At 43.2% G+C, this 12,725-nt stretch overlaps 2 protein-coding genes across 3 annotated transcripts in view; one reads left to right on the top strand and one right to left on the bottom strand.

Annotated features, from left to right (window-relative positions):
* dars2 (aspartyl-tRNA synthetase 2, mitochondrial) overlaps window positions 1–777 on the bottom strand; it is a 23,131-nt gene extending 22,354 nt beyond the window's left edge. The window contains exon 1 of one of the 2 annotated variants that reach the window (XM_063885902.1): window positions 264–777. In XM_063885902.1, coding sequence (XP_063741972.1) covers window positions 264–471 — 208 coding nt within the window. In that variant the 5' untranslated portion in view covers window positions 472–777. The remainder of the gene's footprint in view (window positions 1–263) is intronic. The other variant, XM_063885901.1, reaches the window with a different exon arrangement.
* Window positions 774–12,725, top strand: cryz (crystallin, zeta (quinone reductase)). Its single transcript, XM_063885903.1, has 10 exons — window positions 774–811; window positions 1,809–1,850; window positions 1,938–2,052; window positions 2,839–2,991; window positions 3,514–3,677; window positions 6,212–6,263; window positions 6,561–6,710; window positions 6,928–7,029; window positions 9,771–9,866; window positions 12,135–12,725. The coding sequence occupies exons 1-10, from the start codon at window positions 789–791 to the stop codon at window positions 12,294–12,296; spliced, it is 1,059 nt and encodes a 352-aa protein (XP_063741973.1). The 5' UTR covers window positions 774–788; the 3' UTR covers window positions 12,297–12,725.

Genomic DNA, 12,725 nt, shown 5'->3' with positions numbered 1-12,725 from the left:
CCAGTGCCTGTCAATTTACTGCCGCGATGACTGCCAAAATGGCTGCCCCTGTCGTATCTCGTCACGTGACCAGCATATATGACATCATCTGCAGGAGCTCAATATGACCAATAAAACCTTGAACCCCTTGAACCCCCAATCCCATGCCTTTACTTATTCATTTCAGTCCTGTGTACATCCTGGACCCAGAATGAAGTCAGTTAGTCTCTAAAGTTTAATGAGTCAGGTGATGCATGCACCCGTCACTTTCAGAGTAGAGTTACCTGTGTGTGCAGCAGCAGTACTGCGGGGTGTGTGTGTGCAGCTCAGGGGTCTGAGCTGAGGGCTCCCCAGCAGCAGGGTTCTGGGCTTAGGGATCCCGAGCAGCAGGGGACCATTCCTGGAGGTCGAGGATGAGCTCTGGTACCAAACAGCGCCAGCCCTGAGAGCAGGACACGCTCTCTGCAGAGCTTGCCTGCTCCTCACTAACATGGTGCTCCACGGTCACACTGAGAGGCTGCAGGCTGAGAAACCACCGTCAGTCCCTCAGCGGTCTGTCGCCGTCTCTGAATGGAACACACTTTGGCTCCCTCTGAGAGAACACAGTGATAAAGAGTTCCTTGATGTACCATAACAACCCTAACACATAAACTCAACTGACCGGGTCAGGCTGTCACCGTGTCCGCTCATACTTCCGCATGTCCCACTACTCTCTGAGAAAGTGGATGGGCTTTTCTCCAGCATTTCACATTAGCTCTATGCTAATCCATATGTGTAGGAGTCACGGAAGCGTAAACGGAAGTGACGCCATGAAGACCAAAGCAGTCGATCGGTAATTTTTTTTTAAGCGCACGTAATCTTGTGTTTAAAACGACGCTGAAGTTAGCATCCTATTCAGAGCTTCCTATTCGGTAATTAAGGGGAAAGTTAAGGGATATTTCATTTACAGCGCTGAGCGACTAATTCTCCGTACTTTGAACCTCTTAAATCGCTGCATAGCCGATTTATTTGGACTAGATAATCCCAGAGAGTCTAAACATTCTTTATAACACAGTTTTGGATTTGTGAAAGCTTTATTCTATTGGTGAAAATACAAAAAAGGGAGATTTCACTGCTTTTTTTGCATCTAGCCCACATTAGACCAGGTCCTGATCTAAACCACTATACGTAGACTCCAGAGAGTCTAAACATTCTTCATAACCCAGTTTTTGATTAGTGAAAGCTTTATTCTATTTGTGAAAATGCAAAAAAGGGAGATTTTGCCGCTTTTTTAAATATCCCTTAACTTTCCCCTTTAACTGAATCGGAAGCTCTGAATAGGATGCTAACTTCAGTGTCGTGTCTTTAAGCATCCTGTCTTACAACACTAATTCAGTTTAGACTTGAATATGTGCTCCTTTTGTAACTTAGCTGTTGAAACACAAGTACATAATGCACTTTTCTGTGCTATGATTCAAATATTTTGGTTTAAATGTATTTTGGTAATGGTTTACCTACAATGAGCAAAACGTTAACGACTTTGTATATTGCAGGGTAGCTGTTGACATTTTATCCGGGTGGTTCTAAGGTTAAGTGTTCATTATATTATTAATCTAAAGCTGTAAAGTAAATAAAAGTTTTGAATAAATGTAGTGGAGTAAAAGCCCAAAAGCCACCTCTGAATTGTTGTGGAGTTGAAGTAGCAAAAATACTTAATACTTTAAATCTTTATTTATTTCACACCACTGATTAGGTACAGCTTTACTGATTTAATAAATCATTTTTTCGGAATCACTTTAGAGCGGTATTACGTATATTCAATGTGTCTGCATTACACTCCGGTCCAGCAGGTGGGGCTGGTGCGTTTGTAACCACTGTGTAAACTTCAGAAGGTAAGACATTCTAAACAAGCAGAAACATTACTGTGAGCTCCGAGGTGTGGGTGGGACGACTGTATTTAGAGTTTTTATACCCGTCAGTGTGTGCAGTATGTCGGCCTGCAGGCTGATGAGAGCCATTTCAGTGCGGGAGTTCGGGGCCCCTTCAGTCCTCAGGCTGACCGAGCTGCGCATTCCTCAGCCCGGACCCGGACAGGTGAGACAGTCGCAGGGGGGGAGGTGGTGTCACAGAAACACACATGCACACACCTTATTCTGTAAAAGTGCCATAAACTGCTTCAAACTTCTCTGTTATTCTGGTATTGTTGAGACACGATCTTTATTCAAAGAGACCACACGTACTGCTCAGCACGTTTCTGTTGCTTTAATGGTCACATTGCATCAGACAGGGCTTCACCTCTCAACCTTTAAACATCAGCCATGTACAGAGGGCTAAAGTAACTAAGTACATTTACTCAAGTACTGTACTAAAGAACATTGTTGAGGGACTTGTACTTTACTTGAGTATTTCAATAGTTGCTTCTTTGTTCTTCTACTCCACTACAATTCAGAGGTAAATGGTGTACTTTTTCTCCACTACATGTATTTAATACCTTTAGTTACAGATCTGGATTAATGATGGTAAATATAATCAGCCCTTAAATCAGACTTTAGTTCACCTGGAGTAAATTCACAAGCTACCCTGCAGTATACAAAGCCATTAAAACTTGCTCCATTATTGCAGCAATAATTATAATCAAAGAGTATTTTATGTATAATTCTGAAATGGGAAAATCTGCGCAATGTAACAGAATATTCCTAGTATTCAGAGTATTTCTTCCACCTCTGGCCATGTACAGTATGTATCTGTATGAATACACTTTACACTGCATTAATGCAGTCAGTAATGTAAATATGATGGTGCATTACCTTTACAATGACCAAAAAATAAAGAAAATGCACCAGAACAAACTGTTTTTTCAACGGTTTTCGGCTGCTGCAGGTGTTGATCCGTGTCCACGCCTGTGGAGTGAACCCTGTGGAAACCTACATCCGGACAGGGACGTACCCCCGTAAGCCCACCCTGCCCTACACACCGGGGACAGACGTAGCTGGGGTGGTGGACAGTGTAGGAGAAGGAGTCACTGCAGTTAAGGTCTGTGATAAAACCACTGACACCAGATTTAATGGTGGATACATTTTATATTTATTTCATTTTTCTTATTGAAATGGCATCCTTTGCTAAATATAATGTAAATAAATCAAATAAATAATTCTAGAAGAAATGTTTACTAATAATTAACTAGCTTAGAAATGTTTAGTCTGAATTAAGAGAAGAACTAATAGATGACAAATGAGTACAAACAGTGTATGCACTAAAGAAAATGGATTAACATGTTTGGATCCCAGCTGGATCTGCTTCATGTCTTATGTGTGTACAACATAAGACATCCTGGATGAGAAGCACCTTCAAGAGCAGATCCACTCCACTAGGTCATGGTGGCTAATGCCAGCCACGACCAAAAGCATTTAATGGTCTGTCATTGTGTTCTAACATTCTTTCACAAGGCATACCTGAAGAAAATGAGCTTAAATTGAAATCTGAGGTAAGGGAGTTAAAGGTTCTGATGGATGTACATTAAATCCATTTCCTGTGTTTCCTGTGCTTCCTGTGCAGGCAGGAGAGCGTGTGTTCACCACAGCCACAGAGTCTGGAGGGTATGCAGAGTTCAGTGTAGCAGCGGAGCAGTGTGTCCACAGACTGCCCGACGCTCTGCACTTCACCCAGGGTGCAGCCATCGGGATCCCTTACTTCACCGCCTACAGAGCTCTGGTTCACAAGTAAGACCTGCAGCGCTGTGGCCCCTGGCTGCTAGGCCACAGGTCTGAACTCTGCAGCTGCATCATTCTTATAGCTGATTTGTGCGCATGTCAGACATTCCGTTGTCCGGTAATTACCGGACATTGGCCGGGAAAAAAAATAAATGTCCGAGAAAATGAAATCTCACCGGTCAAAGTGTCCGTTTGAAATTGACTAATAATCCCTCTATCTAACTCAATTTGATTTTCAGAATAATACTACCATTTAGGCTAAGTCTAATGTAGTAACACAGTAGCCTATTAGAATAAAATAATTTAACCTAACAGGCCTACAAATACATCGGAAGGTGTATGGCGTGTGATTGGCCCACGAGCGTTTGCGTGCAGCAAAGATTCTACCACGAAAAGCGTAAACATGACAACCACTTTGTTTATTGAATGCGGCTAGCGTCTTCTGCTAACAAACAAATAGGCTACGTCGGCTATTGTTAAAATATGGCCGGTCCCAGGCAGAGTAGCCTTAAAAGTTTTTTTCTGAAAGATGCGACGACTCCAGATGCGACTCACAAGAGAGGTGCTGCTGCTGCTGCTGATGATGATGATGACCGGTCTGTGCACGTCAAGACCGTTGATATAACTTACGTGTAGCCTATTGTTGGGCTGTTAAAAGTCTTAATTGTATGTGGGTAAGGGGGATTAGTTTATTAAACTAAATAGAAATATTTGTATTTATTTTTTATTTGTTTGATATATATGGAAGGATGATTGGTTCATCAGATACGTCTCTTAAAATTAACTCGGGCACCTCGTGCAAATAACGCACGGGGTCGTTTGCGCAATAAGTGTTCACGTAATTATTTGAAAGTAAGGCCAATAAATGTGTTAAATTATTTTTGTGTGTCAAATTGTCATTTTGTAAGCTACTAGTCTACTTCAAATGTTTCTACACTAGCCTAATTAGGAACGATGGAATATTTGACCGTGGTGTTATCAAAATGTCCGGAAGGTGAAACCTCGGCCGGTCACTTTGACCGGCAGATTTTTTTTCTAACGGAAACCCTGGCGCATGTTTGTTTCTTTACTCAGAAATATCCTTCAACAACTTCTGTACCTGTTAGGTCATTTCTGTTTACCCACATATTTAATTTCAATGAGGTGTTAAACTCTGAAGCTTAATCAGGAGTTTATAATCTTTTTGACCCCGTCTTTAAACCCTGATATTTCCAGAGATAGAGGTAAACGTCAGCAGGATTAAAAATTGTGATTGTGTATCAGGACCTTAAAGGGGCCCTATTATTCTATGGAAGTCTGATTAAAGACACCTGTTAAGTACACTTTTTATTCCATAGACTGCAGGATTTCAAAACAATCACTAATTCTGATTATTTTAAAAGGAGCCTTACTCTGCTGATATTCAGGTCTATATCAGTGTGTAACGTCTCTACTTTAAAGAGTCCTCTCCTGCTGATGTTCAGGTGTATATCAGTATGTAGCGTCTCTACTTTAAAGAGTCCTCTCCTGCTGATGTTCAGGTGTATATCAGTATGTAGCGTCTCTACTTTAAAGAGTCCTCTCCTGCTGATGTTCAGGTCTATATCAGTATGTAGCGTCTCTACTTTAAAGAGTCCTTTCCTGCTGATGTTCAGGTGTATATCAGTATGTAGAGTCTCTACTTTAAAGAGTCCTCTCCTGCTGATGTTCAGGTGTATATCAGTATGTAGCGTCTCTACTTTAAAGAGTCCTCTCCTGCTGATGTTCAGGTCTATATCAGTATGTAGCGTCTCTACGTTAAAGAGTCCTCTCCTGCTGATGTTCAGGTCTATATCAGTATGTAGCGTCTCTACGTTAAAGAGTCCTTTCCTGCTGATGTTCAGGTGTATATCAGTATGTAGTGTCTCTACTTTAAAGAGTCCTTTCCTGCTGATGTTCAGATGTATATCAGTATGTAGCGTCTCTACTTTAAAGAGTCCTCTGCTGCTGATGTTCAGGTGTATATCAGTATGTAGCGTCTCTACTTTAAAGAGTCCTCTCCTGCTGATGTTCAGGTGTATGTCAGTATGCAGTGGCTCATGGGATAGATACGCCCTCTGGAGGGAACACAGGGATTTTACATGCACTCAAACCTATAGAACACACTACAGGAGAGGGAAACTGTTGACCGTTGATGACTTGCTGTAAATGAGAAGATTATGATGTGTCCACTGGCCGGAGAAAACTATTGTCACAGCTCCACAGCACATCAAATAGTTTCTGGAAACATCTGAGGAGAGTATGAGGCACTGCAGAGAAAGAATCCTGATTTATAGGGGTTTACACTGCCTGCTTAGAAAGTTTGATCAGAGTTCTGAACAGGGATCGACACTGGGTGGGAGACTGTTAGGAGCAGCTTGCTGATCAGTCTCATGCACCTGTCTGGGATACACAGACTAATGTGACCAAATAATTTTAATGAATTTACTAAATATAGCTTTATGAAACCTACTTAAGCATTCTTGCGTGGGTTTATTTGGAGTAATGAAATGTCATGTCTCTAAACGATGTGCTGTGTGTTGCAGAGCGAACACCAAACCGGGAGAGACCGTCCTCATCCACGGAGCCAGTGGGGGGGTACGATGGTTTCTTGTCTTTTTTTTTTTCTACTTGATTTTTAAATTGTTAACACAGTACAAAGAAATGAAAACAAACAACATACAATTCACCAGAGGGGGGGGGGGGTGGGTGTGTGTGTGTGTGTGTGTGTGTGTGTGTGTGTGTGTGTGTGTGTGTGTGTGTGTGTGTGTGTGTGTGTGTGTGTGTGTGTGTGTGTGTGTGTGTGTGTGTGTGTGTGTGTGTGTGTGTGTGTGTGTGTGTGTGTGTGTGTGTGTGTGTGTGTGTGTGTGTGTGTGTGTGTGTGTGTGTGTGTAGGTTGGCGTGGCAGCGTGCCAGCTGTCCCGGGCTCTGGGTCTCAGGGTGTTGGGGACAGCAGGGACCCCGGAGGGGATGAAGCTGGCCCTCGACAACGGAGCTCACCTGGCCTTTAATCACAGAGAGGAGGACTACATAGACAAGATCATGGTACACACACACACACACCAGCAGGAACACCAGAAGGACAGGAAGTCGTCATGAATGGAGCTCATCGAGCATCTTAACATCTATAACCCAGATTGCTGTTCACAGAGAGAAAGCTCATGTTGGTCCTGGGGTTGCATGATTATAAACTCTGTATTTAATTGTGTGTGTGTGTGTGTGTGTGTGTGTGTATGTATGTATGTGTGTGTGTGTGTTGCAGCAAGCCACAGAGGGCCGAGGCGTGGATGTGATATTAGAGATGCTGTCCAATGTGAACCTCAGTAAGGACCTGCAGATGGCGGCCTATGGAGGACGTGTGGCTGTGAGTAGGACTGCAGACCATGGCTCTATAGAGAGCTGTAACAGTGTTGGGGGCAGGGGTCATTTGTGACGTTCTCGAGAGCAAAACGTCACAAATCACCCATCATGCCTGCCTGTCCAGACCATAAATACCCGTATGTGGGCTCATAGAGCTTGCGCACTTGAGTTTTTCCTTAAGCACCACCTCCGAACTTCCACTCTCTGTCAGACAGATGAATGTAGAGATAAAATAACTCTGGATTCAGCTTTTAGTGCACTTTTAAAACTTAATGATTCTAATAAGGGCTATACAAGTTTCAAGGTTTTATTGGTCATATGCACAGCATATACAACGTATACGTTGGCAATGAAAATCTTGTGTCCCATGCTCCTCCAACAACTCCACATACATGGTGCAAATAAGATAAATAAAATAGTGCAAAAAGAGAAGAATATTTACAGTAACAACAATAAAGATTTGAGGATGTGAAATATATACATATGTGGAATACATTGAAAGTATTTAAATACTTTACACTGTTGAATGAGGAGGTATGGACAGATGCATATATTACGTATAACAGATGTATATGGCAGATATGTACAATATATAGATATGTGTACTATAAACACATATGTATGGCAGATGTGTATAATATATATATATAAATATGTATGTGTGTACTATAAACAGATGTGAGTAGACATTCACACAGCTCAGGAGTTCAGCAGTCTTATAGCCTGTGGTATAAAACTGTCCCTGAGTCTGGTGGTCTTGGTCTGGATGCTGCGTTACCGTCTGCCAGACGGCAGCAGACAGAACAGATTGTTGCTGGGGTGATGGGGGTCCTTTATTATCCTACCGGCCTTCTTCCTACACCGCTGGGTGTAGATGTCCGTCCTGGTGATGTGCTGAGCAGTTTTCACCACCCTCTGTAGAGTCTTACGGTTGAGGGCGGTGCAACTGCCATACCAGGCGGTGATGATGGTCAGGATACTCTTGATGGTGCACCTATAGAAGTTGCAGAGTATCCTGGAGTCCATGTTGAACTTCCGCAGCCTGCGGAGGAAGAAGAGCCGCTGTCGAGCCGTCTTGGATATGACCCTGGTGTGATGTGTCCATGTCAGGTCCTCACTGATGTTTACCCCGAGGAACCTGAAGCTGCTGACTCTCTCCACAGGAGTCCCGTCGATGGTGATGGGTGTGTGTGCCTCTCTCTGCCTCTTCCTGTAGTCCACAATCAGCTCCTTTGTTTTGCTGACGTTGAGATGGAGGTTGTTGTCCTGGCACCAAGATGTCAGGGCTCTGACCTCCCCTCTGTACGCCGCCTCGTCGTCGTCTGTGATCAGGCCGATGACGGTCGTGTCGTCAGCAAACTTGATGATGGTGTTGGAGCTGTGTGTGGCCACGCAGTCGTGCGTGAACAGGGAGTAGAGGAGAGGGCTGAGCACACAACCCTGAGGGGCTCCGGTGTTGAGGGTCAAGGTGGAGGATGTGATGTTCCCATCCCACTGCCTGGGATCTGCCCGTTAGGAAGCTCAGGATCCAGTCACAGAGGGCGCTGTTGAGCCCAAGGTCCCTGAGCTTAATGATGAGCTTGGAGGGCACAATGGTGTTGAATGCTGAACTGTAGTCAATGAACAGCATTCTCACATAAGTGTTCCTCTGGTCCAGGTGGGAGAGGGCAGTGTGGAGGGTGAGAGAGATGGCATCATCCGTGGACCTGTTTGCCCTGTAGGCAAACTGCAGGGGGTCCAGTGAGTCAGGGAGGGAGGAGGTGATAAAAGTTTTGACTAACCGCTCAAAGCACTTCATGATGATGGAGGTGAGTGCAACTGGGCGGTAGTCATTGAGGCAGATGGGTTTTGTCTTTTTGGGGACAGGGACAATGATGGACTCTTTAAAACATGTGGGGACTACAGACTGGAGCAGTGACCTATTGAAAATGTGCATAAAATGTGTTCAGTTCATCTGGGAGAGATGCAGACACTTCCTCAACACCACTCGTTGTCCTTTTGTAGTCTGTCATTGTTTTTAGTCCAGACCACATATTTCTGGTGTTGGAGCCCTTGTAGTTCGACTCCACCTTGTCCCTGTATTGTCTTTTCGCACTGCTAATAGCTCTCTGGAGTGCATACCTGGAATTCCTGTACTCATCCAAATCACCGCCGCTGTGCGCGATGGCCCGTGCTTTAAGTTTAGCTCGGACCTCGCCGTTTATCCAGGGCTTTTCATTTGGGAATGTCCGTACAGTAATCCGCGGCACGACGTCATCGATGCATTTGCCGATGTAGCAAATGACCGCGTCAGTGTGTGTGTTTATATCGTCCTCCTCAAACACACACCACTCCGTGATGTCAAAGCAGTGGTGGAGAGCAGAGTCAGACTGCTCGGACCAACGCTGCACTGTCCTCGTCACAGGTCGGTCCCTCTTCAGTCTCTGCCGGTAAACGGGGAGCAGAAGAAAAAGTACAAATGTTTGTATTTAGTTTTTAAAAACTATCCGCTGATTTAGAGACGTCTCTTCCAAATGTTATTATTAGGAAAAAGTAGAAGCTAGAAAGAACTAGGATAGTCCAGGAATGGTGATAAAATCCCCTTTGTTTTTGTATTTATTCATTAATTTTATTGCTATTGCCTGTACGTTGTGCACATTAGTGTCAAACAGCTGAGATAATGATACGTTTCATTGAGATCTGCAAACTCTCCAGTGTTCCTGTGCATTCTTCTGTCCATCTTCCTCTGTTTCTCTTTGATGTTAGGTGATTGGCTGCAGAGGCTCGATAGAGATCAACCCCAGAGACATCATGGCTAAAGAGAGCTGCATCATGGGAGTGGCTCTTTTCTTCGCTACAACGGTAAACAGCGGTGACGTCACACAGCCATCTCCACTGCACGCTACAGCTTTTTATAGACTGCTTACTATTCACAGCTGAAAACAAAACTAACTTATACCAAAGTAAGTTCAAACGAGCCGTACCATGCAGTGGAAATGAGTAAAAATGTGGTGGCTATTGACGGTATCTCGACATCTACTCTCTGAACAACCAGTGGTCTGCAGTGTTTAAACACCAGTAAACGTTAGAAGGGATCCCTTTTAGCTTCGACTCAGCTAACATCGACTGAATGTCAAAGCAATGGAACTGACATTCAGGAATGTACAGTTAATGACAAGAGGACTTCATAAAGACAAACACAAAAAAATACATCAAGAATATCCAAGCAAGCAACAAAATACAGCCAAGCAATCTGGATTATATCTTTGTTTACCCTGGCAGCGCAGCAAGGTAAACAAATACATGATGTAGGTACACGTCAGTAAAATGGTGATAGGGCACAGCAAGCCTCAGACTGCACAGAGAGGAAAAACACAAATATTAAATATGATATAACATTCCTTTATACATTTTATTCCCAACGGCTTGTAAAGCTTAGCATGTGACACAGCAGGAGGGGGGTCAGGTCAGCTATAGGGGTTCGTCCATAAATGTTACCATGAATGGTTCCAAACACCGTTCCATGATGTGAACATTTTTCTGGGTTTATATCCAGAGATGGCAAAAGTACATACATCCTTCTCTCAAGAAGAAGTACAGATACTGTTTAAAAATACTCAGGCAAGGCAAGTTCCTCCATACAGCACCTTTCAACACAAGGCAATTCAAAGGGCTTTACAAAAATGAAAGACATTAAGAGCATTAAGTAACACATAAACAAATGGCATTTAAAAATAGTTATTCTAAAGCAAAGAGAATAAAAGGAATATAAAATACATGAATAAAAGTTACAGTGCAATGCAAGACATGAGTAGTTGGTTTAATTAAAAGCAGCGTTAAAAAGAAATGTCTTCTGCCTGGATGTAAAAGTACTAAGAGTCCATTTTGGAAGAAAAAAAAAGTACTAAGTACAAAAGGCTCTAGGCATTTAATATGTTGAGTTCTCCGTTTCAGGTTATGGACTGTTACTTTGTTAGTTACGGGACCTACGTCACACTGAGCGCGACGCGCATCGTTTACGTTTCATTCCGGCGTGCTCTCGGTAGTAGCACGTGTATTCCTGTGTTGCTGAAAGAAACCCTGTTTGTTAAAGTGTGCGTCCATGCGAGAAAAAACACACACACACACACACACACACACACACACACACACACACACACACACACACACACACACACACACACACACACACACACACACACAAACATATACAAACCACCTGTAAACATACGTCTGTTGCCCATTGGTGTCTTAAATATACATCAATACAAGTGGTTGAATCATCATGTCGTCGTCTCCTTGCCTTCTCCAACGTACACCTCATACCCTGAACATCCTGGCCATGAAGCAGTGTTCTGGCCGACACTCCAGTGTGTGCGATGACAAAACTTGAATAGCCTCATTACTGTCCTACACATCCACTAACCCTCACCCACAGAATCAGCTTTCTGATAGATGTTTTAGTGAGACCTGTAAAGACACGTTACAGTAGTCCAGTCTACTGAAGATAAGATTGTAAAGGTTGAAGTACTGACTTAACCGCTTTACTCAATTAAAAGTAAAGAAGTATGGGCTGAAGTGAAAAGCAGCCATAACTGTTTTATAGAGTCCAGCCGGTCACTGGACCTCACTTTATAGAACCTTACAGAACTTCTATTTCAAGTTGTAATATGGTCTTTTAGCATTTCCTTGCTGCCTTCTGCATTGCTCCAATGAGTTAGCTCTGTAGGATACTGGTTTGATATGGGGGGCGCTGCAGCTGCTTCCTGCTGACTGCCAGCGTCAGCACAGTCCCGAGGATGATGGGCAACAAGCTGAGTTCTCATTGGTCGCTGTTCTTTAGAGAAGACCAGGAAATGATGAATACACCCACGTGTTTTCTGTATGACGTGAGGTTTAAGTAGACGCTCAATGACTAAATAATAATGATCATGCCACCAAATGCAGATTAAAAATAAAGCATGTGCTGAAAATGTACAGAGTAGAAGGTACATGTATTTAAAATGTAAGGAGTAAAAGTAAAAAGTGGAGTAAAGTACTGATTGTAAAGCAGTGAAGCATTTGTAATTAAAGGATGTTACTCATGTAACCGATGATTGGAACATGCTGAATGGTCTTCCTGTGTATCAGGAGGAGAGCCAGCAGTGTGCGGCGCTGCTGTTCGCGGGGATGGAGGCCGGCTGGCTGCGTCCGGTCGTCGGCTCTCAGGTCCCACTGGACCACGCCGCCCAGGCCCACCATGACATCATCCAGTGTCCAGGGGCTGCAGGGAAGACCGTCCTGACCATGTGATGAAGAGACTACCATAAAGGGGAGGGGCTTGCTATATCAATGACTAATCCGGCTACATTACGCCACAGATAATGACTGAAAATCACGTTTGGAATGAGAACTAAAGAGCTAATGTTGCATTATCATTACTTCACTTTGTAAATCATCAGCACAAGGGTATGCTGAGGATACACTGCTGAACCTTTTACTGATGGACATGCTCATTTTCCAAAATAACAACTTTGTTTACCTAAAAAATATAATTGATTCATTAATGATGAGGACATTGGAGTCCTGAATTAATGTTTCATAAAAAGAATGACTATATAATATTACAATGAGGTTCTAAAGACAATTGAGAAGATGGATGAATATGTATTCTTATAAGTTGTATTACAAATTAAAGTGATGAATAAAAACACATTTTATTTTTTTGATGTGAAAAAACCA

This window comes from Eleginops maclovinus, chromosome 6 (genome assembly GCF_036324505.1).
Source record: "Eleginops maclovinus isolate JMC-PN-2008 ecotype Puerto Natales chromosome 6, JC_Emac_rtc_rv5, whole genome shotgun sequence".
NCBI lineage: Eukaryota > Metazoa > Chordata > Actinopteri > Perciformes > Eleginopidae > Eleginops > Eleginops maclovinus.
This window is presented reverse-complemented; position numbering and strand designations above follow the sequence as displayed.

Bases quoted from the DNA above. Each gene is read 5' to 3' on its own strand.
- cryz (XM_063885903.1), top strand. From the start codon at position 789: ATGAAGACCAAAGCAGTCGATCG. The intron at 2,992-3,513 runs GTCTGTGATAAA...CTTCCTGTGCAG, and splicing joins AAGGAGTCACTGCAGTTAAG to GCAGGAGAGCGTGTGTTCAC. The intron at 7,030-9,770 runs GTGAGTAGGACT...CTTTGATGTTAG, and splicing joins CCTATGGAGGACGTGTGGCT to GTGATTGGCTGCAGAGGCTC.